General features: G+C 38.4%; 1 protein-coding gene and 1 pseudogene across 1 annotated transcript; one reads left to right on the top strand and one right to left on the bottom strand.

Moving 5' to 3' along the window:
* The first annotated feature begins 3,392 nt into the window (after positions 1–3,392).
* Positions 3,393–6,393, top strand: LOC111342375 (adenosine receptor A2b-like). The gene has a single exon (XM_022949448.2). It carries the CDS (start codon positions 3,831–3,833, stop codon positions 4,803–4,805), a length of 975 nt encoding a protein of 324 aa, XP_022805183.2. The 5' UTR covers positions 3,393–3,830; the 3' UTR covers positions 4,806–6,393.
* A 1,328-nt stretch (positions 6,394–7,721) lies between these two features.
* Positions 7,722–22,896, bottom strand: LOC148726920 (roundabout homolog 1-like; annotated as a pseudogene).
* Between the last annotated feature and the right edge of the window lie 356 nt (positions 22,897–23,252).

Genomic DNA, 23,252 nt, shown 5'->3' with positions numbered 1-23,252 from the left:
CGGAAAGAAGACAATTTACCATTACGTGTCGCTTTTTGCACAGTGTTACTGTGTGAGAGGTCAACCACTGGTTTATCATTTCAGTTTTCCTTTTCCAAAACAGTATAGTATGTTTTTGAATTTAGATTCAAATCGTGTTAGATGTATTATTTATAGTTTCTCATGGCCTATGTACCTAGTGAGGTAACTGAAATGATAGTTTAGAGCATGTCTTCACTGCCACATCCATTATCAATTTTATTTCAAAACCTTCAGTCTTTTCTCTTCATAATTAAAAAAAGACCTGTAAGGGCACGGTAAAGAATCCTGCAATTTGGCTGGTTCATAGCGCGGTCCGTATTTTCCTATCTTTGCCTAAGGGTGCGACAACGTTTTCGCGGGTCGCTGAGTACATCCCTAGCTTCGTTGAATGTGTTGGTGAAGCCTGTTTCCTTAAATTACCTTATCGCTGTTTTCTCTTCTTTCTACTCGCTAAAAAATTGTTGGAGAATGCCAGTTGCCGTAATTGCAGCCCTAATGAAACGGGTTATTTGTGCAACAAGTTCTAAAGATGTTAGAAAAAAAATAAAAATGCTATTCACCAGCCTTGGTCCATTCCTATTAAGAAAAACTGTGCTTTGTGTTCTCGGCCTGCGGTCTCGACCTCAGGCACAGTTTTACCAATATGGAGTTTCCGGCTATAATAATCTTTTTTCGGGTAGAGATTTTCGCTGGCATTAATTCGATTATTCGACAAAATGAACAAAAATCTGTAACAGGACAGCTGTGGGTAATTAATCGCAAGTAAGGAAAAATCCCGCCATCCCAGGGTTTTGGTTAGTTGCAAGTACCAAAGTTGTGTTATTCATTTTAGCAAACAGAAAGACCGCGAGAGATAGAGATTATTCCATGGAAAGTGCGCACGAACGATTTTATTTGTAACATACCTCACGCAAAGCCCGCACTCTGATTGGTCAATTCAGTGTCTACTATTTGCCCACGGGTGTACGCTGCTGACGTGAGCAAATGTTTCCAGATGAGCATTTGTTTCGCAAGTAATTGTTTTTCGTGTTTAAAACAAATAATAAACACCAAAGCGTACACTACTACACTACTGAGTTATGAATGCACTTGGGAGGTTTGCTAAGCACTCAAAAAGCTATCTACTCGAGCGACTCTTGCGCTCCTTTCGTGCTTAGCAACTTCCCGTGTGCATCATAACTCCATAGCGTATGCTGTTTTGTTTACCATTTGGGATCCGGGATTTAGCATATTTGAAGGCCGGGAACCGAGAAGTCGGAAAAAGAACAGTGCGAGATGCGGGATTGTTCGTATGAACGGGAAATGGGAATCTGCGATTTTGAGGGGTGGGATACGGGAAATGATCAATAAAACGAACCGAGAACCGGCAAGTCCTTTAACGAGAATTTATACAGAAATTTATCTACGTGAAAGTTCAAAAAAGCCTTACCTCCTATGCAGTCGTTTCTAGGGGATCGTGTTTCCCTTCTCCCCACAAACGCGACTTAACCTGTCAAGTCGCATGGCACTAGACGCAGAGAAAATTCATTCGGTTCGGTGCATCACAAAGATGAACTTTGCACGGTGTTAGATTACGCAAGAAACTTTGGAAATACATCCGAATAAGGCTTACAGAGGACAACCCACTGGGTAAGGTATTAGTTTACAAATCCAAAGTCTTGACATCCTGTACCAGAAAGTGCCATGATCCTGTTGGCCATACCGGTATCAAACCGTTACCACCTGTACCAACGGCACCATAGAGCGTACAGAAGATGAGGGACTGGGCGTAAACATTTGGTGTAGCAGTGCTTCAACTCTCTGTCAGACTGAAAAGAACGATGGCAAGAGCTGGACCTTTCCCGTGGTACCTCTATCAGACTGAAAAGAACGATGGGAAGAGCTGGACCTTTCCCGTGGTATCTCTATCAGACTGAAAAGAACGATGGGAAGAGCTGGACCTTTCCCGTGGTATCTCTATCAGACTGAAAAGAACGATGGGAAGAGCTGGACCTTTCCCGTCGTATCTCTATCAGAAAGAAACTCAGCCGGGTGAACCGGTCAGCCTAAAGCAAGCTGACTTTCGAGACGCAGCAAGAAGACAGCGTGCTACAAGACGAAGAGGAAGATGGGATATACGATTCCCTAGGCAGTGAAAAAGAATCAGATGAGTCATTTACGGACAACGAGCCCGCATGGGATGATGGTGACATGTTTAATCTGTTGAAAAACTCTGAACTCAAATGTTTGACTAAGTCAGCATTTGACTGTTGTTGATGAACTACTCACCCAGGAGTCCTCGATTCAGTACTAACATTTATTATAAAGATACTGACGAAATACCAGGATTTTTTACTTTTACCAAAAACTCATATCCTCATTGCGTGCAGTGAAAATCTTATTTTTATCTTTCACGTGTGAGGATATTAATGTCGCCGTGGTTACTAACACAATTATATTATTTTTTCATTAGAATTTTGAATTTTCGGAAAAGAAAATATAAAAATATAAAAATATAAGTATTTTTTTCTTTATTTCTCCGTTATAACTTTATATCCGAGTTTCATAACATTCTTGTGACAGGCCTTTTTGCGATGGGTGACCACTTTTAAAAGTTGCACTATTTTGCTGTTTCGAAAATGATTAAAAAGGTTATGTTTAATGTGGAAATTTCATCAGTATCTATAAAATAAACAGAACACTACATGGCCGCTTGGAGATACTAGTTTTATCTTCTCGTGTTGAAATTATCTCTCACTCGGTCGCTTCGCTCACTCGCAAGAGATACTTACAGCACTCGAAGAAAAAATTCGTATCCTCGCGCGGCTATGTAATATCCTCCATGTACTCCTCTGAGGAAAAGAACTCCGAGTGCTCCCGATAGGACCCCGAGTGCTCCCGATAGGACCTACGACCTTCCGATTATTACTTCGCATGCTCCACCACTGAGCTGTGGTCTATGGTGACAAACGTTCTACAAACTGTCAGGATAGCAATGTCGTTATGTGATGATGCAAATGAAGATGGTGAATTTGAAGCCTCCAATCCATTGTGGTACGTTTAATTGTTCATCCCTGTTTGAATAGGTTCCTCTTTGCTTCAATGGCCCACAATACAGCACGCATTATATATAGAAAAATGATCACGTTCATCCTGTAACTGTTGGATGGCTCACATAAAAATTACTAATGACTTGATGTTTAAACTACGAATATTTAATAGCGCTGAATTTAACGCCGAAGTAACATGTTGATAAATCAATTTTTGAATAGGCATTTAAAGGAGTGTTTCTGAAAAGAAACTCTTCACACAGTTGCGATTGTAAAACAGCGTGAATAAAAAAGAAAGGGATGTTTTGCTTCAGGACTGAGAGGGATTAAAAATGTATGGCTTTACTTAATCTTGTGAACTGAGTAAAGCAAGAAAGGAAATATGAAATTAATTATGCACGAGAAAATTATTTCTTGGCAAAGGATTGCATAGCGAGGCTTTGTTCCAGCCAGGTTCGACTGGAACTACTTATGCTGTTGTAACCCGTTAGACCACCTTGACGTTCATGATTCCAAATTTGAGGGTCAATGAAAGCCACAGTATGCAATAATATTGCACAAATAAGAGTCTTTATGCACACCCCTGAGCTTAACATGTTCCCTGTTTGCCCGGTTTGTTCGTGACATCCATATAAGGAAGTGCGTTAATTTGTGTTTTATAAGAACATCTGACTCAACGCATTTCAGACTATTTGACAAAGAACGGTATCACCTGGATCAATACAATAACCTAAAATTTTTAACACTCCAGAAAACCAGCGGAAAATTATAACAGTTATCATGTTTGCTGATTTAGAAGTCGTTTCAGGCCGTTGCACTTTAACTTACATGGATGGAGCATTTTTCATCGCTGTAAATTTCTTGTTAAGCGTGGTTGGAAGTGTCGGGAACATTCTGGTATGCCTAACTGTCCTGCTTACACCAAACTTGCGAGTTGTGTCAAGTTTCTGCATTGTAAATTTAGCTCAAGCCGATCTGATGGTCACCATGGTAGCTCAGCCATTAGCTATTTCGATATTCGTTGGTAAACTTGACGGAACATGTTACGTGAGAGCTGAATACGCTGCTCGCTTTATTGGAAACTTGTCATGCGCAGTTTCTGTTTTGACTTTGGCCACAATGAGTTTCGAGCGATGTTTCGTAATTCTGAAACCCATGAAATATAAAGCCACAATCACTCCAAGATTTCTGAAGTCCATTTTGGGTTTTTATTGGTTATTGGCCTGGATCGTTCCTTTCTTAGACGCATTTGTCGAGGATAAACTTGTGTACATATATTTCATTCTTATTGGCATGACTGTCTTGTATTCAGTTGTAATTGTGTGTTACTCAGTAATCTTTATAACTGTTCGAAAACGAAACGTCCTGAGGCAAAGAGAGCTTCAAGACCACCAAGCCGCAAGCGGCGGAGAAAAAGATAAAAAACTGGCAATAACTATTGCACTTGTCATAGGTTTCTTCACAATATGCTGGGCATCTTTTGGTTTTCACGTCGCGACTAACCCCCAAAAAAACTATGGTGTAAGTTACATAGCAACTGTTACGGCTAGTTTTGCAAACTCCGCCATAAATCCTATCATATACTTTTACCGAAACAGAGGATACCGCGATGCTTTGAGAAAAATTCTCTGTACGCGTTGTCGCAGAAACGTTGTTACACCGTTAGCGCCGCTGCAAAATATATCTGGCAATTCAACGCCCGCAAATATGAAAAGAGTAGTCCTCAGTGAAGTAATATGTAACAGGTGCTTTTGAAAGAAATTTGTCGCCGAAAATTTCTCAGTTTGTTTTCTTTTCCTGATGCGATGACGGCACCTCTCAAAATTAAGACTCATCATGGACACCTAATCTGATCCTTATGCACATTTTTTCCTGTTTCTAGCATCATGTTTGGTCTTTGTCATTTACGTACTTGATAGTCGAGCACTTTGGAAACCTGTAACAATTCTTGAGCAACGTTGGGTTGAGAAATGAATACATTCAAGACAAAGAACAGATACGTGCGTGCATTTAATACCAAGTCTGTCCGAGTTTCATGAGCTATTGGCTTTTCCAAAATTAATAAAAAACACCAACTACGTTTTAAAAATTGGCCAAGAATATAATGCTGCTTCTTGTCCATACCGGCATACATTTTTAATGCTCTGGGTTGGAGGCAATCTTACGTCTCAAGACCTACATTTAAAGGTCTTTTTTTTCTAACTTATGCAGAGCACCGTCCCAGCTGTTTCGCTCACAAAATATATTTATTTGTTTCTCTCATGTTAACTATGAGTCATGAGTCATGTTAACTAAATTAGTTTTTGTGTTCTTGCCCAATGTGTGGAGCGCTTACTGATTTGAGAGAATATCAGCTAACAGTTAAATATAATTTCTATGAATCTTTATTTGTCCTCTTCCTTCTTTGTAAAAATAATACATCGCCTGTTTAAATAACTAGAGCTTGACAACTTCTTTAAACAAACATTTGGTGGCTCAAGCAAGATAATTCCCCGCTGAGTAAATTGAAATGGATAAGCTTGCAGAGCAGGTGATTAGTTGCAACAATTATAAATTTAATACTTTGCTCCCCATTCGTCCCTTATAGAAAGCTCTGTTCCCACGTTTAATGTCTACGAATCTCACTATCGGCATCTGCAAGTATCCTCAAGTTTTAAAACAGACAAAGCGATAGAAAGCGTTTTATCCGAGAGAAGAAGGATTTCAGTTTAATTGAGTCAGCCGTAAAGAGGTTCTTTAACGTTGTATGTGAACTATTTTCAAGTCAGTAAATCAGTGATAAAGGATTTGAAATAATTCTAATTGTGTGTTTCTTTTAACTATGAATTTTTTCAATCTCTTCTTAGAAGTACGTTCCACTTAGAACTAAGAAGAATAGACATTCACTTTTTTCCGTGAAAACAACATAATGTGGGTGTTATTTGCAAGACCCAACAGCTAACTTCAAATGCACTTTTAAGGACAGATAATTCACTGCGGCGGCTCCTAAGACATCGAACGGTTTGCAGGACTATATTAGGAAAGAACGATTTTGATATGGTTCACAGACGCACTATTTTAAAGAGGCCTATAGCGACCTGTCTTAAGCTCTTATGGGTTTTCTATTTTCTACTCTTATTTTCTACTCTCTTTTATTTCGTACTTGTTATGAGTTATGCTGAATTACCTATTGTGAAGGAAACGTAACAAATGATTAAGCTTTAGTTTATAGAGAGCATGTAATATAACTATTGTTTTAGTCTTATTCGAGTGTTATGCGCATTTGGTCATAATTTTTAATATTAAAGTGCACAATCATAGCAATAAAGTATAAAGCATATATATATATATATATGGTAAATAACTGAAGGTCTCTGACCGAAACGTTTTTTATTAAAAGTTTTTATATATTTTACGTCAGAAGTTGTCCATCCTCGCAATTTTTTAAACTTTATATATATATATATATATATATATATACATATATAACAATAACATTCTTTTCCTTTGGTTGTACCGAGCGTAACTCCTGCGTGATAAGATAAGATAGACGAATGTTGAACAACTACATTGCTTATTGTTGCTAAACATTATTACTAACAATGAGTGTATTATCGCTAATGACGAGTTCGTTGTCGGGAAATACAATTTAGTACAGATATATATTTGCCTTCCCGAGCGGTGAGCTTCAGAAAAATTCTCATTACTGCGAGAAAGAAGAAACACATACCGTTCTGTCTTTAAAAGCAAAGGCTATGGTTTGAATGAACTTCTTCGGAGAGAGAGCTGGGAATTCGTTGCATCCTACCAAAAGCTTTAGAAAAGTCTGGAGAAAATCCAGTCACTGATCTTGATGAAGGAAATGTATCATTTGTTTAGGAAGAATTCATTGCAGGGGCGGATCCAGGATTTCAAAAGGGGGGATGGATGGCAGATGGCGGGTCGACCCGCCATCTTGGAAATTACCCACAAGACCCTGGGAACGAGGTTGCCATCAAACCTGAGCATCGACTGAGCACATGGGTTGGTAAGTGCGAACGTTTCCCTACAAATTTCGCAATAATGAGCCAATCAGAATCTTACTTCGCCTCACTAGGCGTTGTCAAATGGCTTCCTTGCGAACTTTTGCGCGAAAAGTGGCGGCAGACGATGAAACGTGGCGTAACAACAACCAGACATGAGCGAGAGCTAATTTTTCTTTCTTTCTTTATTTTCTATTTCAAATAAAGTGACATTTCGATTTTTTTTTTACTGAAAAATGGGGGGGTGGATATCCACCCTATCCACCCCCCCTGTATCCGCCCCTGCATTGCCTTCGCATCTTTTAGAACCTGCAATTTTTTGTATGCTATATTAAATGTTTAAAATAAGAACATTGCAGTCACAAAAGAGCTTGAGTGAACTGTATGATCAGCTGACAGACATTTGAGGCAGAGTTTATGCAGGAAAAAGTAATGAGAAGACTAGGAGATGTGACGGAATTCAGACAAAAGAAGACAAACGCTAAAAGAAGACAAAGCCAACTGATAGATGACAAAATCCGAGCAAACCCAACCTCCAAGACAATGAAGATATTCTTGCCTTGTCCACAGTCCTAAACTAGGGTTATGTCGCTCGAGATCCCGAGTTATTATGTGGTTAGTTTACATTCATGTCTTGATGAAAAATTGAGAGCCTTAGAAAGATAAACCCATAAAAAAAAAACAGTTTGAATGCAGTACAGCAAAAAAAAGGTCGTGGAATGATTAATTTTTCATTTGATAATGCAAATTAGATTTTGTAGTTCTTGGTTTGCTTTGAGGTCCCAGTATTATTAACGAGGTGATCCGTCTCTTGTGCACGATTGATTATTAACACCTTAGTCGGAAAACGTCTGGGACTCAATTCTTTAAAACTGCTCCTTGAAAAGATTGAAAAAAAAGTTTAGCAGGAAATCCAGTGAGTTGTAGACGGTAATTAAATGACTTTTTTCATTTTAAAAGCCTCTGTCGTGTTGTTTACCTTTTCCAACAGACCTGGCCCGCCGAATGGCAATCGGTGTCCCAATAAATATAATAAAAATGGCTGTTCCAACAGCTGCTAGCACTATCATCAACATAAGGATCGAAAGTCCTTCATTCGTTCTATTGTCTGTTCCTTGTCGCTTCTTTGTCCCTTGTATAGAAGACATAAAAGTAACTATAGACACCCTTAGTTTTTCCTCAGTGGAACTTTTAAGGGCTAATGCAAACAAAGAAATGAAATTTTTCAACTAATCAAAATTTCTGGTAAATTGTTTCGAAAATGAATTTGTCGTAATTCTTTCGTAATCAGAAACACTATGTCCAGCCGCATTTGTTGAGTACACTAGAACCAAGTAAGTTATGTTGGATTGGAGTCCTCTTATTGTGCAGTGATTGATAGCTATGTCGAAACAGTTAAAAACACGTACAGGGTTGTTCTGGTCGATCGCTTGAGCCATGTAACTCCTAACAAAGCTTTCCTCTGCTTGTGAAAGGACTTTCCATGAGACTCGGATGAAAAAACTTCTGCTTTCCTAACGGTTGGGACTGGATGAACTGGACTTGCTATCGATTGAGTAGATAACCAGGTCAATATAGGAAGTAGTACATGAAAAACTTTCCCTAGTAGTTTTTGAACAATACATTCTAATTACCCAACTGATCTACAAATTAACTGAGGTCACTCCCCCCGGAAAAAACTTCTGGTTTATCTTGGATAGGGAGACCAAGGTTTATTAGATGTGACATTTTGCAAACCTGAATCTTTTATTGCTTTTTGAATAGGGTAAGTTAATCGTCATCAAGCACTAAAGTCTAGATTAAAGAGCTATTGGTGAAGACTTCTCTGAACAGAAGAGATTCCCAGTGCTTAAGTGAAATTGATAGTGGTTGTGGCCAAAGACTTTTTTGAGCAAATAGGTTTTTGATCGCGTAGTTTGATCGTTTTGATGAGGATAAGTGTTTTCGGTGATAGAGAACGACTTTTCGACAACCACAACAAAAGTCAAGCCAGGAATTGTCTGACAGTCGAGCATCATATATCTGATTCGTTATCGGTCAGTTTTGTCGCGCTGAATGACGAGTTGAAATAAAACCTTAACTTTAAACGTGTTAGCTGCATTATTTCTTGAAATGTCTGAATTAGAATCTAATAGAATGAAAGAAATGCAGTTGCTCTAACGATCATCTGAACAATGATACCAGAACAGCTATTCGACTAAAGAGAAGTAAATACTGTCTAATACTCTCTCAATGGCTATGATGCTTTAGACACATTACTATTGAATATACTTGTACTTACACCAGATATTTACTGTAAAGGTTTTGGAGAAGTTTCCCAAGAAGTTACTTGCCGTGCAAAGGTAGACTCCAGCATGAGATTTCTGTGCATTTTTTATCAAAATCCGTTCGTCCCAACTGCCAAATGTTTGATTGGTACCCAACAATAGCCCATTTCCATGATGGCGTCATGTAACTACAACTACCAGAATGCCCTGTGTATTTTCATTCTTATCCAATTTTTTATTCATATTGAAGATTAGCATAATAACTGTGACCACTTCTTTCACAAAAGCAAAGTCGGAAAAGCATTCTGGTACTTGTAGTTATTACGCCATCATGCAAACGGCCTATTTCCCAGTAAAAGCTGGTTGAGGGTTTCCGTTACCATGACAACAGAGGGTGAGTTTATGACCTTCCTTAACATTGACGTTTGGCCCAGTAGTGTGTGTGATTGTCGGGGGGTCATCAACGTAATGAGCAAAAGAGTAATCGTACCTCATTTTATGAGAAAACAAATGTGACAAGGAAACTAAATACATTGTTAGATAATTAATCATCGAGAAATGACAAAAAAGCAGAGATAAAAGAAAAAAAATTCTCTCTGCTGCCTTCTACTCTACTGCCTTCTACTCTACCACTCTCTCTTGGTGTGTAGCTATGATCAGCGAAATTCCAGAAGGAAAGTTGATAGATAGTTTCATGATTTTTCCTCTACTTGTGAATACCATTTTTCTCTTGTTTTGCGCTTGGGGCTGTTTTTTAAAATCAAAGGAAAAATTCCGGTTTCTTCTACTTCTCATGATTTTCCAAGGAGAACAATTATCTTTTGCACCCTCAAGAATAAGTTTACTTACAAAATACGTTGAAAAACACAACGACTTTGGTGGGTACCGATGGTCCACTATTAGCCGAACACTGGTAATCTCCTGTGTAATTTTGCTGGACAGGCTTTATCAACAGGAGACCTCAGCGGTAAATTTTTCCCGTGGACAGGGATGTCCATGTAATGTTGTGTGGTGGGTTTCCTGTGGCGCTGGATTCAAAACGGGCAGCATTCCCTTCTGTCACGTTCAGCCCGAATGTGGAGTCACATGCACAGCTAGCTTTTCTGGTAAGTAACGAGAAATACTCTGCGCTTAACGCTTTCCTATGAAACTAAAATCATTGTGTATTTTAAATACTTCTGGCTAACTTGTTTATTACATGTTCCTCACTTTTTCAGGAGGGGAACTGGTTAAAATGTGGTGTAGGTGGAGAGCCTCTTAACCTCGGGCAGAATTTTCCTCTGAAGGTCAAACAACTTTGGTAATACATATTTTTCGAATGTTCCTATTGGTTGGTTAGTTAAACACGATAGTAAAAACCAGGTCCGGAAAAAAAGAGTTAACAGAAACTTTAAATTAACGAAACCTGTAGGACTTCGTAACTATAGCCCCTCTAAAAACTTTGACTTGTGCATACTCAGCACTCACCATACACAGTTAAACGAATGCTTCTACTTTCCCCGACTCCAAAAGTGTTCCTTGGTTGACAAGTGTAATTACCGGTATGTTGTCGCTTGACGTTACATATCTTGTGGTATCCGGATTTGTTTTTCTTTATTTCAGATGAAAACCCGCCAATCAAAATTAATCAAAACGCGCAAATTTTAAAACATGGTGCAAAGCTTGGCACACTCTTTTAGGTGAGCTTTCCTCGAGCGAATGATCAACCATCTGTTTGTTATTCTTCTCTTGTACCTGTTGTCGACGAGTCCCTGAAAGCTTGTATCATCTGATTTTCAGTAGTCAAGCTGTTGTTAGAGTCTCTGATAATTGAGCCGAGGAATACGACAGAGCCCTCTTATTCAAGCTCCTTGGTATAAGCCAAGTATGGGTGGACGTCATTAAGTGCTTGGAAAAACGTGCGTGTCGTGCGTGTCGTGCGTGTCGTCCGTGTCGTCGACATGTCTTCGATGACAAGGAAGACTCGGAAACTCGATACACGCCGAACTCTATCTCCATTTCATTTTGGGAATTATTCTCATATAGTGTCACAAAACATTCCTTCTATTGATTTATTAACTTTTATATTTTCATTTGTCATTCCCACTGTGGAACTGATAATTATGTGAAGCAACGTCGAAACGTCGGGAAAATGTTCTACGAACAGTTTTAAAAAGTGTTGTAGAGTTTTTAAAATTTCAATAAAATTATAGCGTTGAACTTTTCCATCAAATTTTACTCGAAGTCTCTTCTTATTACTAAGTTAAAATTTGGTAAATGGCTTGACCCCGGGGTTAACATGTGAAAGTGTAGTGCGATAGTCCGGGTCAGTGTAGTCTTAAGAAGAACCGTTTTCGGTGGTGGTGACTGACTTTCAACAGCCTGTGCGGAAGTCATCATCAAAGTCACGCGAATACTTGTTGTCAGTCGAATGACTGCAAAAAATAATGTCTGAGTTTCTGTTTTCATCTCTTTATCAACCAGTTAGTACAGGAAAATACTGAAATTAGTCCTCAGTGCATATGCCAGGCGAATGCATGTACAATTTTCCTGAAATAGTTTGAAGTTTGGAAATAATGATCAGTAACTCATCGTTTCCCCTGTTTACGAAAAGAGGATTCGAGTGGAAGTAATCATTCTTCTTTTATCTGCCTGGCTCAGTTCTGTTTCACGCCAGCCTTGGTCATCTTCCATTACTAGACACCTGTTTATTGGAAGCGGTGAACTCTAAAAGAGTTTAGGTTTGGACCTTCCTTCAACTTGGACCTTCCTTAAACTTTAAAAAAGGGCAAAGCTCGGGTGTACTATCGTCAGTTTATAATTTCAAGGGAAAAAAAAAAAGACCATTTTGCTTTAAAAACCGAAATCGAAACGGAATTATATAGGTATCTGACTATTCTGAGGACATCTCTGAAATTGTTAAACAGGGGATCCATTAACCAGCTTCATACACCAGAGTTAATCTTAGGTATTAGTTAGCCTAAATAACCAGAGGCATAAAAGTTAGAGGGATTGTGAATATTTGATAACGAATCCCTATTTAAACAACAAACATATGAAATACATATATATGAACTGCGGTTATGAAACGTATATGTGCACGATCCTTCGCAGTAAAGCACTATTTGAGCAATAGTGAAAATCAGACCTGAAAAAAATTCAGGCCTGTACGGGATTCGAACCACTGACCTCTGCGATACTAGTGCAGCGCTCTACCAATTGAGCTAACAAGCCAACTGGGAGCAGGCCATCGAATTAATTCGACATAAACCCGTAGATGATAAATCAAACAACAAACATATGAAATACATATATATGAACTGCGGTTATGAAACGTATATGTGCACGATCCTTCGCAGTAAAGCACTAATTGTTAGCTCAATTGGTAGAGCGCTGCACTAGTATCGCAGAGGTCAGTGGTTCGAATCCCGTACAGGCCTGAATTTTTTTCAGGTCTGATTTTCACTATTGCTCAAATAGTGCTTTACTGCGAAGGATCGTGCACATATACGAATCCCTATTTCTTGAGGTCATTCTGTAGACTCCTATATTACAGAGGTGGCAGCTGCTAAATGCGAAGTACTTGTTCCGTTCTGTGTGATACGAAATCATGGTATGAACCCTGTTGGAGTTCCAAGGAGGAGATCGAATAGATAAAAAAACACTTCCTTATGTTTACTATTAACCACACTTTCAATTCTTTAAAAATGGTTTGAAAGCCCAGCCATGGATTAAAATTATTTAGAAAAAAAAACACGACAATTAACAACTGTAAAATTTTTACCATAGTACTTTTTAGTCATGGAAATATTCCATGAACTTTTTTTGCTTCATTTAGTAGTTTTTACTTTCAGCTCAACATTTTCTAGCTAAAAACATAATCTAGAGAAGTTATTTTTTTCGCCACTGGATGAAAATGGAAATTGTTTACACCAAGAGGTTCATCTGCATTACTGTTGAAATTGTTTGTCTAATAGCTGTTACAGATAAAGCATCGCTGAAAGCAAAAGTTACCAATTCCGAAGTTAATGATTTCTGTCGATTTTCTGCGTTTGGTAAACTTCTTTAAAATCAAAAAGGGAATTCGCACATGAAAATGAGTGAAAGAAGTAGGCTCGTTCGTTTTGTGCGATAAATATTTTTAGCATAATGTCAACCTTTTTCATGTTGCGTGTTAAAAACGCAAAAACTGACCTGCTCTAAGCTATCAAATGTAAAATGTTTATAATCAATTTTTCACCATAACAGAAGAATAGCGTCACAGTTGGGCCCCTTCAGGCAAAGTAATGAGGAAAAGTATTTAGAAAAGAGATATGAAATGTATAAAAAACCTGGCTGGTTGCTTAATTCAGAAGATTTCATATGAGACTCACCTGCCAGGCATTCAGAACAAAATGAAAACTGTCAGACAGATTATTATGCTCGTTTTCTGCCGGCTAACAGAGGCATTGAAAGGAAGACAGTTGCAGAAAGTTCCTATTGTTCAATGTCACTTTCCGATCGATGTATTTGACACTCGGCCAAACGAACACTTCTTTATGCGTGGGAAAGAAACTTGGCGATTTGTTTTCTTTTAACTGAAATTAACGCCTTGGCCTTGTCAGGTTATATCGACTTCGTGACGCATTGGAAAATGATTCAGCGCCTGGACTTTCAAACACGCCATCACTGATGTTTCCTTATCGGTCTAAGTCGGGGAAAAGGAATGAAAAAATCACGAATTCTTACGAAAAGCAAAGAAAAAAACACTTTTCAGGGAGCCATATCGGGAAGAAGCCAAGCCGTGTTGTTCGGGATATTTTCTTGCTTCTGCTTTGTGGCAATCTACTATCGCTCTGTGACGCAGAAGCTGACGAAAGAAAGAGACTCAGAGGTGATCACTATAACGAATTCCATTCTTTATTATCCGTAACTGCACTTCTGATCTGTATAGCAGGAATCTTCGTCTGTCTCTGGTGCACATGTTGTGGTCACCATGATTATTTCACCATCCTGGATCGACAGATAAATCATGAGAAAAATAAGGACGGCGATGAAGTATAAAGTGATACTCTTGAAAATGGAATAATTGCAAACACGTTTCCACCTTAACAGCAAGCTACGAAAGCATTATCATCAAACTAATATAGCAATAATGCTAATGAATTAGTTCCTAAACTTGAGACTCGGTAGAAGCAGAGACCCTGGCCATAATTATTGAGAATGTAGAATCATAACGGGTGATATCATCGATTCAAGTCGGCAAATGATATTTAGTAACAACTTCCTGTATTGAGCGTTATTATTACGATGAAGGGAAAACCACACAATATGCATATTCTTAAACAGTTGTCGGTTTTCCTTCATAAACTTAATTAAGGTGTTTCTAAGTCTTGTTTGTAAAGGGAAGAGATAAGTAAGACAAGCTATGTTTCTAAAAATATGTATGAGGTCTTACATCTATGATAATCATTCACTGAGGTGTTGGTAAGAAACGAAAAGAACTTGTGCTTTATTCAAGGATTTTACGTAACTGTTTTTAGAATTTCAGGCAACGATGCAAATTAAGGTTTATTGAAAACAGCAGTAAGTGATAAATGTCAACAAAAATACTTCAAGAAAGGATCGCTATTGAATACAACTGATAACAACTGATCCGACCTAACCAATGGTTTTTTTTAGGTTTTTAGTTGTACCTGACTTTACCCAGGCCTCCCTCGGTCAGTGTCGACCACGATAGATGCACTCGAGTAGCTAGAATATCGTAAAGCTTGCTAACACCAATGCATGAATGAAAGTCCCCCTAGAAATATAATGATATGTATCTGGCCGCTAGGCTGTTCATGGGCTGTTGCTACAGTAGAATAATTAAACAATAGAGTGTTTCTGTCGAGGAACTATCGGCTAATAGTTGCCCCGCGGAAATTTGATGCTCTTAAAACAAATATGCTAGTTTTAAGAACATCAAATTTCTTCCGCGCCTACAGCTCGTCACAAATGTCAATAATTCGCAACCGTACATTGGCTAAATAATACGTTATACCTGTCAAAATTGAAAAGTCACTGTTTTTCCGATCTGCCTAACTTCAAGGCCGTCAAACTATTCAAAACTTTTCATGGAAGAGTACTATCAATCCAGGTATTTTGCGCGGACGGGCACTATCCATCCGAGTATTTTCCGCGGGCGGGCACTATGGGCTGATAGTGTCTCTCCACGGATGAACACTATCGCGTCACGTGATCGATTTAAACCAATAAGAAACGGAGAAAATTTAGTGGTGGATTATAAAGGCTGATAGTTTCTAAAGAAACTGTTTGGGGCTGCTTCGGTGGGGGTAACGAAATAATTTGAATATATCAACAAAGTTGAAATGGTAAATTGGCCACCGTTACGGTTATAAAAGCTGACGTTTCGGGCGTTAGCCCTTCGTCGGAGCGAATGACGAAGGGCTAACGCTCGAAACGTCAGCTTTTATAACCGTAACGGTGGCCAATTTACCATTTTAACTTTGTTGCTACAGTAGCTTGCCTCCGTCTTATTCCCTCCCATTCAGCCAGGTTCAGAATATTCTCTTCCCTTAACATCAGTCACTTCTTGCTGCTTCCTCTTCCTAGCTCTATGAGTTTATGTTACGCAGCCCTCAGATCTCTTGTTAAAGAGAATTAGCTGTCAGCTTTACTTTCTCCCAGACATGAGTGGTTAGCCTACCTTGATAATGACTGCCTTCAGTTCTTGACGCTTTTGCTGATGGAAGACGAGTCTCTTTTCTGATCTAGTGTGTAGGTGCAATTTTTCGGTTGAGTATCCAAAAGGGTGATTTGATATCAGGAAGTGTAGAATATCGATAAACAAGGAAGCGAGGACTTCCAAGGAACTGGAAGTGCTGTTTTTAAATTGGATATTGTCCTCCTCTCATCGCGGTATAATACGACCAAGCCAAGCCCTGTAGCCTTAGGGGCATTTAATTTTCTGGATATACCTTCATCCACTCTAACAAGATGAAATTCTTGATATCGTTTGGTTGTGAATGCGATTATGGGACGCTTTTCGTGCTCCCTCACCTTTAAATAGCATAAAGGGAGAATGGCTGGTCCACTGTGGAGCTTCCAGTTCGGAAACAGCATTGGGACTTTGGGTAGACCCGACTATTTTGCAGCCTCTCTTTGTATCTTACCAGTAACAAATATGTTTTAAAAGCAGACTTGCCTTTCTTTACTTCCATAGCCGATTAGGATCCATTTTGTAACATCAAAGCATTTCAAGGCGTTATCATTGAAAAAACGCCCAGAAAGTTACATTTTGTATTGGAATTCGACATTGAAAGAAAATAAAGAACAGTTTCATCACACTAGGAATTGCGCTAATCTAGTTAGAATCTGAAAAAGAAATCTCAGTGACTAAAAGAAAGAAACGCACTATTAATGTGCTAATAGGCGCACTTTAGAAAGACGCTACTGTTATAAAGATTGAGGATAGGGCACAGTGATGGGAAATTTGTATACCTCTAGTTTTGAGATTATGGTGCACCATAAGAGGTAGGAACATTTTGTAGGTTTATTATCGACTGACTAAAAGGTTTAACAGCAGCAGGCGCAAGAAAGGCGTCTCTGATTTGATGAAAGTTGTTTTTTTACCACGATTTGCTTCATTTAGGATCGGTCCGGAATAGATTGCTGGGAGAAAAATAATATCAGTGAGATATCATACCTAACACAGGTAAATCCTCACAGCTTGTGTACATTCCTAGTAAGAAGAAAGCTTGACAGCAGTAACTTCCATCGTCATCATTTCGTATTCCAGTTAAAACAAGTGTAGTCTGGTTTAGTAACTCAGTGCGATTTTCGAACTCATTATAAATGAACGTGGTTCCATTTGCTAGTTTTGATACAATTTCTTGCTGTTTTGGGTCACCTGATATGGAAGTGTTTTTAAAGAGGGTCTCAATGGGGTGCTGGCTTTTACGGTTATCGGCTAAAATTTTGGCTCTTTTACGGCTATCGGTTAATTTTTTACAGTTACGGTTAACAAAAAAGTTAAAAATTAATTTCTTTGGTTCCAAAAGGTTAAATATTAATAAACCTTTGTTTTTTTAATCTTTAAAGCAAAATAAAGGTGTTATAGTCATCTCAGGCTTAAATGAGTTATTCTTTTGAAAAAATTTAACATTTGATAAATCATACCACTTCTAATATTATTTTACGCATAGAATTGTGAACTACGAAAAAGGATTCAATACAAGGCCATACGTTATGCATTCTTACATTTACTTGTAGAAGTGGTGACCTGTTTGTCACATTTCCGTGACTCTTAGACTCACATTTCAAAGTGTCGGAGCCAAGCTGAGAAGCACAGCTTTGAAGATCTTTGAATATGAGATTTTTCGATCTCATTTTCTTAAAATGGCATGTGCTCTTTGTTTTAAACCGAAAAAAAAAAGTTTAAGTTATTGCCAGGGAACTAACATTTCTTTTGTGAGAGATGAAAATGATCATTCCTTATAGCAGTTCATTATGAAACTGAAATCAACTTCCTGTGAATGTCAGAGGCGTTTTTTGCAGCTTCGGGTATCTCTTGTTAACATGAATCAATAATGGATCTGCAAATAGGTATCCAGTTATTAAAAAAAAAAAAAAAAAAAACAAATTTCAGGGTCCAGTGTTTTTCACGATAGTGAAGGACTGTAGAGAACGACTGTCTGCAGCAGCTTACAAATTGACAATGTTTACCGGCAACTTTACTTTATTATAATTCCCCAAGGGGCTTTTCAATACTTAAGGTCGCACTTGGGCAAAGTTTTCCACTTTGCCGGCAAAAAAACCACAGAAAATTTGAAACCGCAACCGGAAAGCAAACTTTTGGTTTCAACTATCAGGGTCGCACTAGGTGAAAAAAATGTCAGTGATGACACTGATAAACCAGACACACGTTTATCGACGTGCTATGGGGAGAGAGCAGTGAGCTGAAAAAGGAAAAAAAACGTTAAAAAAATGCGTCCCGTTGAAGCATTATTCATAACGATCGCGGTGATGCTTATTTTTCTTATTCAGTTAAATCACGAGCCCTTTTTTGTCTTTCGTATGATCTATGAAAGATGGGTTAACTCCTGTTTAACTGTTTTGACTGCCGCTATGATGAGAGCGAGAAATCGACGTCAGCGAAGATTACTTCGAGCGCCATATGCCTGGTCAGTTCCGCGACCAGTCGAGTCGTTTGCTGTTGACTGACAAGCGATGATAGTTACCGCTGTGATAGCTATTGTTTAGCCCGAGTTTTCCGAAATCTACCTGCCCCACCCAAGCACTACGGCGTCTTTGATGTTTTGGCCGGTTTTCAAAGTTTTTGCGAACTGGAAAAGTTAGGGTCGCATTACGCAATGTGTTCCCGATGACAGATTTTTACACCAAAGTGACCACATTCACACCAAACTTTGCCAAGTGCTACCCATGCCTTAGTGATCAACAGTAAGCGTTTTGCAAACAGTGACATCTTTGCTAGTTGCTTTACTCAGGTATTTCAAGCTCGCGATCTCCTGAAAATAACAAATATTAATCCTCAGTAAGAAAACAGTCTTTCACTATCGAAACAATTAGCTCCCCAAGCATGTGGGAAGCTAATTTAGTTTCTGCAATCCGCAAGATAAAAGACCCGCAAAAATTGCTTGCCACGCGGCATCCTAGTAGTCACGTACAAAATTCATAACTTTAAGAGTACTTACTGTTCAGCTCGCTTTCACTATCTGAGTCAAGCAACAGGGGTAGTTCCAGATCTAGCTGCTGCTGGGTCGATAAAGAATAATTTTCTATCTTGCCGCTGATTTTGGCGAGGCGGTAAAGTTTAAGGTCAAATTGCCCAAGACCGAGCTTCCTGGCTTGCTCGTTAAGACCAAGAAAGTCAATAACGTTTTTCTTGAACGCTGAAAGTGTCCGATGCTCTTCTTGGACTTTGAGTCTTGTCTTGTATCTTTCGTTTGGCCTTTCCTCACACGTTCGATAAAAACTAACAACAGCTTTCAATACCGACATCGTTCAACTCACATGCACACTGGGTGAAGAAATTGGAGATCTTAAAACAAAAAGCTGTCAACTTGTCCTACAAAACGCAGGCCAAGTGAGGTCAAGGGAGACTACCGGGGGTCCTTGAAACGAGCTTGGCCTATAAACGTATGAACCACATGTACGACATGTACGGAGTCAAAGTCAGCAAAATAAGAAATGAAACAGGTCATAAGTAAGTTTAGCACCTTCCTTGAAATTAAGAAATTTAGGGAACAATTTTTTTTTACGGTTACCTCTTTTGACCCCATTTACGGCTAACGGTTAAAATTTTTCAATTTTTACGGCTATCGACTAAATTTTTGGCCATTTTACGCCTATCGGTTAACCCCATTAAGACCCTCTTTAAAGACCAAGAGGAACAAAAATATGTCACCAACAGGCAAAGCTCCATCGGAGAATAGTTCTTGAACTCAGATGAACTCGAGTCAGTTTCTCTGGTTCTTGTATCCATGTAAAACAGGCTACATGACATTAAAAAAACAAACAGGATTTGCTCACTTTTAGTTACGAATAGTTTAAAATATCACCAAAGAACAGATATTGTAAAGATATATTTCATGTTTTAAGGCAGCTAACGGCAATCAAAGCAACGTATACTTTAATAATTCCACAATGCTATTGTGACCACATGGATTAAGAAAAAACCACTGTAGTCATGGCTGGTAGGTTTACCGACTTCAACAGAAGAAGTAAAACTAAGATGAACCGAAAAAGTACGCTAATGACACATGCGAAAGTTTGTCGAACGACGCTACATAAAGAAAACGTAAAAATAAAATTCGAAATGAAATGCAATACGGAAAATAATTAAACTTGGACAACAATAACACCCTAAATAACCGTAAATCTTGCAAAGGTTTGAGTCAACTAACTTATAATCCGCGAGAGAAAAAACACACTGCTAACAAGACCGAAGTGGCGCGAAAATTTAACCGCGCACGGACTGGCCTGGGCTAGCTACAGTCACAGTAATAATGACACACAAGCCTCCGCAAAGTTATTATTTGATTGTACTTTCTGGTTGCAATTTCTAACTGGACAAGGCTGGTTAAGGCCAGTTTGAGCCCCTGATGACCCCGACGGCTCCAATCACATCTTATCGACTTACATAACCCCCGATATGCAACATTTTATACTGCTATACTAGGAGTGACTCAAGACCCACTTTTCTTCCCCCCTTCTAAGTACCCAGCGGTATCCGTAAATAATATTTAATCAGTTAAGTAAATAGGTTTGTGCATGTTGACAATAAATAGGTAAATGAAATAAAAATGGCTGAGAAAAATATAGAACATGAAACAGAATAGCACATTATGGGAAACTCACAACCATATACACAAATGTACGCGCCTCCGATAGAAAGAAGAATAGCAAGAATTAAGTATCTGAAGATTTGAATCCAAGTCAGAAGTGTTATTCTGCTCGGTTAGTTGCTTGAAATAATAGACAAAAGCAATTGTTGCTTCAAAATTGAATGCGGTGCAGTAATCCGTCCTTTTTAGAATTATTAAAAAAAAAAGACAATTTATCTGATTCCAAAGTGACGTGGTATCTATTCCGCTCAGATAAGTCACCTCGATAGAGCAGTGCTTCTTTTGATAATTAATCAATCCAAACCCCTGACTTAACCTTCTTGTGAGCCACACTTTCAATTACTCTACCATTGTTTTTTAAAAGCAGTTTTATAAATGTACATGTAGAGTATGTCCTCTACCGGACAGGTGTATTTGATCAGCGTGTTGGTTGTAAATGACTAATATATCTTTATTTGGTTACAATGTATATATTTGATGTATATATATATGATGTGTACATATACAATATATACATATACAATGTATACATATACAATGTATATATACAATGTATATATATACATATATGTATATATATACATATACAATATATACATAAACAATGTATATATATGTGAAGTTCATATATTTTGAACTGCGGTATTAGATACGTATGATGCACCATCCTCGCAGTACAGAGCGCTATTTATGCTATTTACGCTCTACTGCGAGGATCGTGCATCATACGTATCTAATACCGCAGTTCAAAATATATGAACTTCATATATACATTTTATCTGATTTATCATCACGGGTTTATTACGAATCAACTTAACGGCCTGTTCCCAGATGGCTTGTTAGCTCAATTGGTAGAGCGCTGCACTAGTATCGCGGAGGTCAGTGGTTCGAATCCCGTACAGGCCTGATTTTTCTCAGGTCTGATTTTCGCTATTGCATAAATAGCGCTCTCTACTGCGCGGATCGTGCATCATACGTATATCTTTATTTGTTATGCAAGTAAATGGTGTATATTGGTTAAAAAAGATCGTCTAAAAACCTTTTTGAGCAACAAGCAGAGGCAAAATTTCACATAAAGACAGCTAGCAGCTTGCCCTTTTTAACAGTCGCTCGAACCAGGCGAAGTTTCTTTCCGAACTATCGTTTTTTAATCGAACTACCGTTTTCCCTGAAAAAGGTACAAGAAATATTAAGGAAAAATCAAATACTCAACTACAGACGATTTAAAATATTAAAGCGTTACTAATGCAATTATCTCCACAACATTCCACACTCTGCACTTCTTCTCTTTTTGCCTTGCGTAACTCTAATTACCAAGAATACAGTTCGAGACACCCTGGATCGGAGTTTAGGTTACCCGATGTAGAGTGGCTAAATATACTTCAAAGAGGAAAAACGTTTGAGTTAACGGAAATTTGAGTAAACAAGTTGGAATCAGTGACGTTCTATTGTATTTCCTCTGAATCGAATGGATAACAATGCCTTATAGGATACTTCTGTGACACCAGTTTAACGTTAAAATAGCCTGGCATAAAAAATGGAGAGACAGTAGTATTACTGCGCGCTATAGTCTCCGATTGTTGTACGGGTTGGATATATCCCCTCTTCGGTAAATAACGGATTGTGAAATCAGTTGAATAGGTTTGGTTTGACTTTTATTTTAAGTTTGGCTTATGTTCCAAATCGTCGGAATTCGAGAAATGTGGTATGTTCTTGTAGAGTTATGCCATTTTTTTACAGTTGGGTGGAGTTCCGGTTTGATGAAATTGAACACCATGGGAAAAATAGATGTAATACAATACAATAAAATAGACTTTATTTCAAGAGGGTAGCACGTGACAGTAGTTAAACTGATGATCCTGTGGCCCTCTACCTATGTACATTTTAATTATCATTTTAATTAGAATCATTTTAATTAACAAAGAATCTAAAATGGCGCACTGAAATTGTTAGTTTCCATCTGGCTTTTTAAAAGAGTGTTTATTAGTCTCTTTTTGAAACTTTTTGTGTCCTTAGAATATCTGAGCGAAATCAATCGTTTCTAGTTAACAAGTAATTGTTCGATGTCGAAGACCAATCGATGGGGGGAGGGGAAGAATTCTGTTATTTTTATGCGATTGATTTCATTGGTTTAATGTCACTTTATGATGCGCTCATCGCGTGGTTAAGGAAGTACTTCTATTAGAAATTGAACCGTTGCTTTGCTTTACCGTTGCTTGGGCTTTTTATGAATTTCGAGTAAAGTCCTCATAATTTAGGAGTGTCATTTTTCCTAGTTTGAGAGTCAACTGCCGCCAGGAATACACCTTGGGATTAATGATTACCTCCTGGTTAGCTCTCGGGAATAATGCAAACCGTAAATCTCGTACGTAATTTGACCAAACACGACGATTGAGTGGTGAAGGAATACATTTGACAGAGAGTTGAATTGTAAGTGGCGGAATCAAATCAGTGGAGTCGAGCGATTGAAATTAGATAAAACTGAGAATTGACCAGAATCAACACCTCTCAGCACCAAACAACAGGCGTTAAGACTGAAATGACTTTATGGGTGTTATCTAATTTGCACTGCAAGTAAGACTGAAAGAAAACTCGACAACTAACAAG

The sequence above is a fragment of the Stylophora pistillata genome, chromosome 7, assembly GCF_964205215.1.
Source record: "Stylophora pistillata chromosome 7, jaStyPist1.2, whole genome shotgun sequence".
Lineage (NCBI taxonomy): Eukaryota > Metazoa > Cnidaria > Anthozoa > Scleractinia > Pocilloporidae > Stylophora > Stylophora pistillata.
The sequence above is the reverse complement of the archived record's forward strand: the minus strand, read 5'-3'. Positions and strand labels throughout refer to the sequence as shown.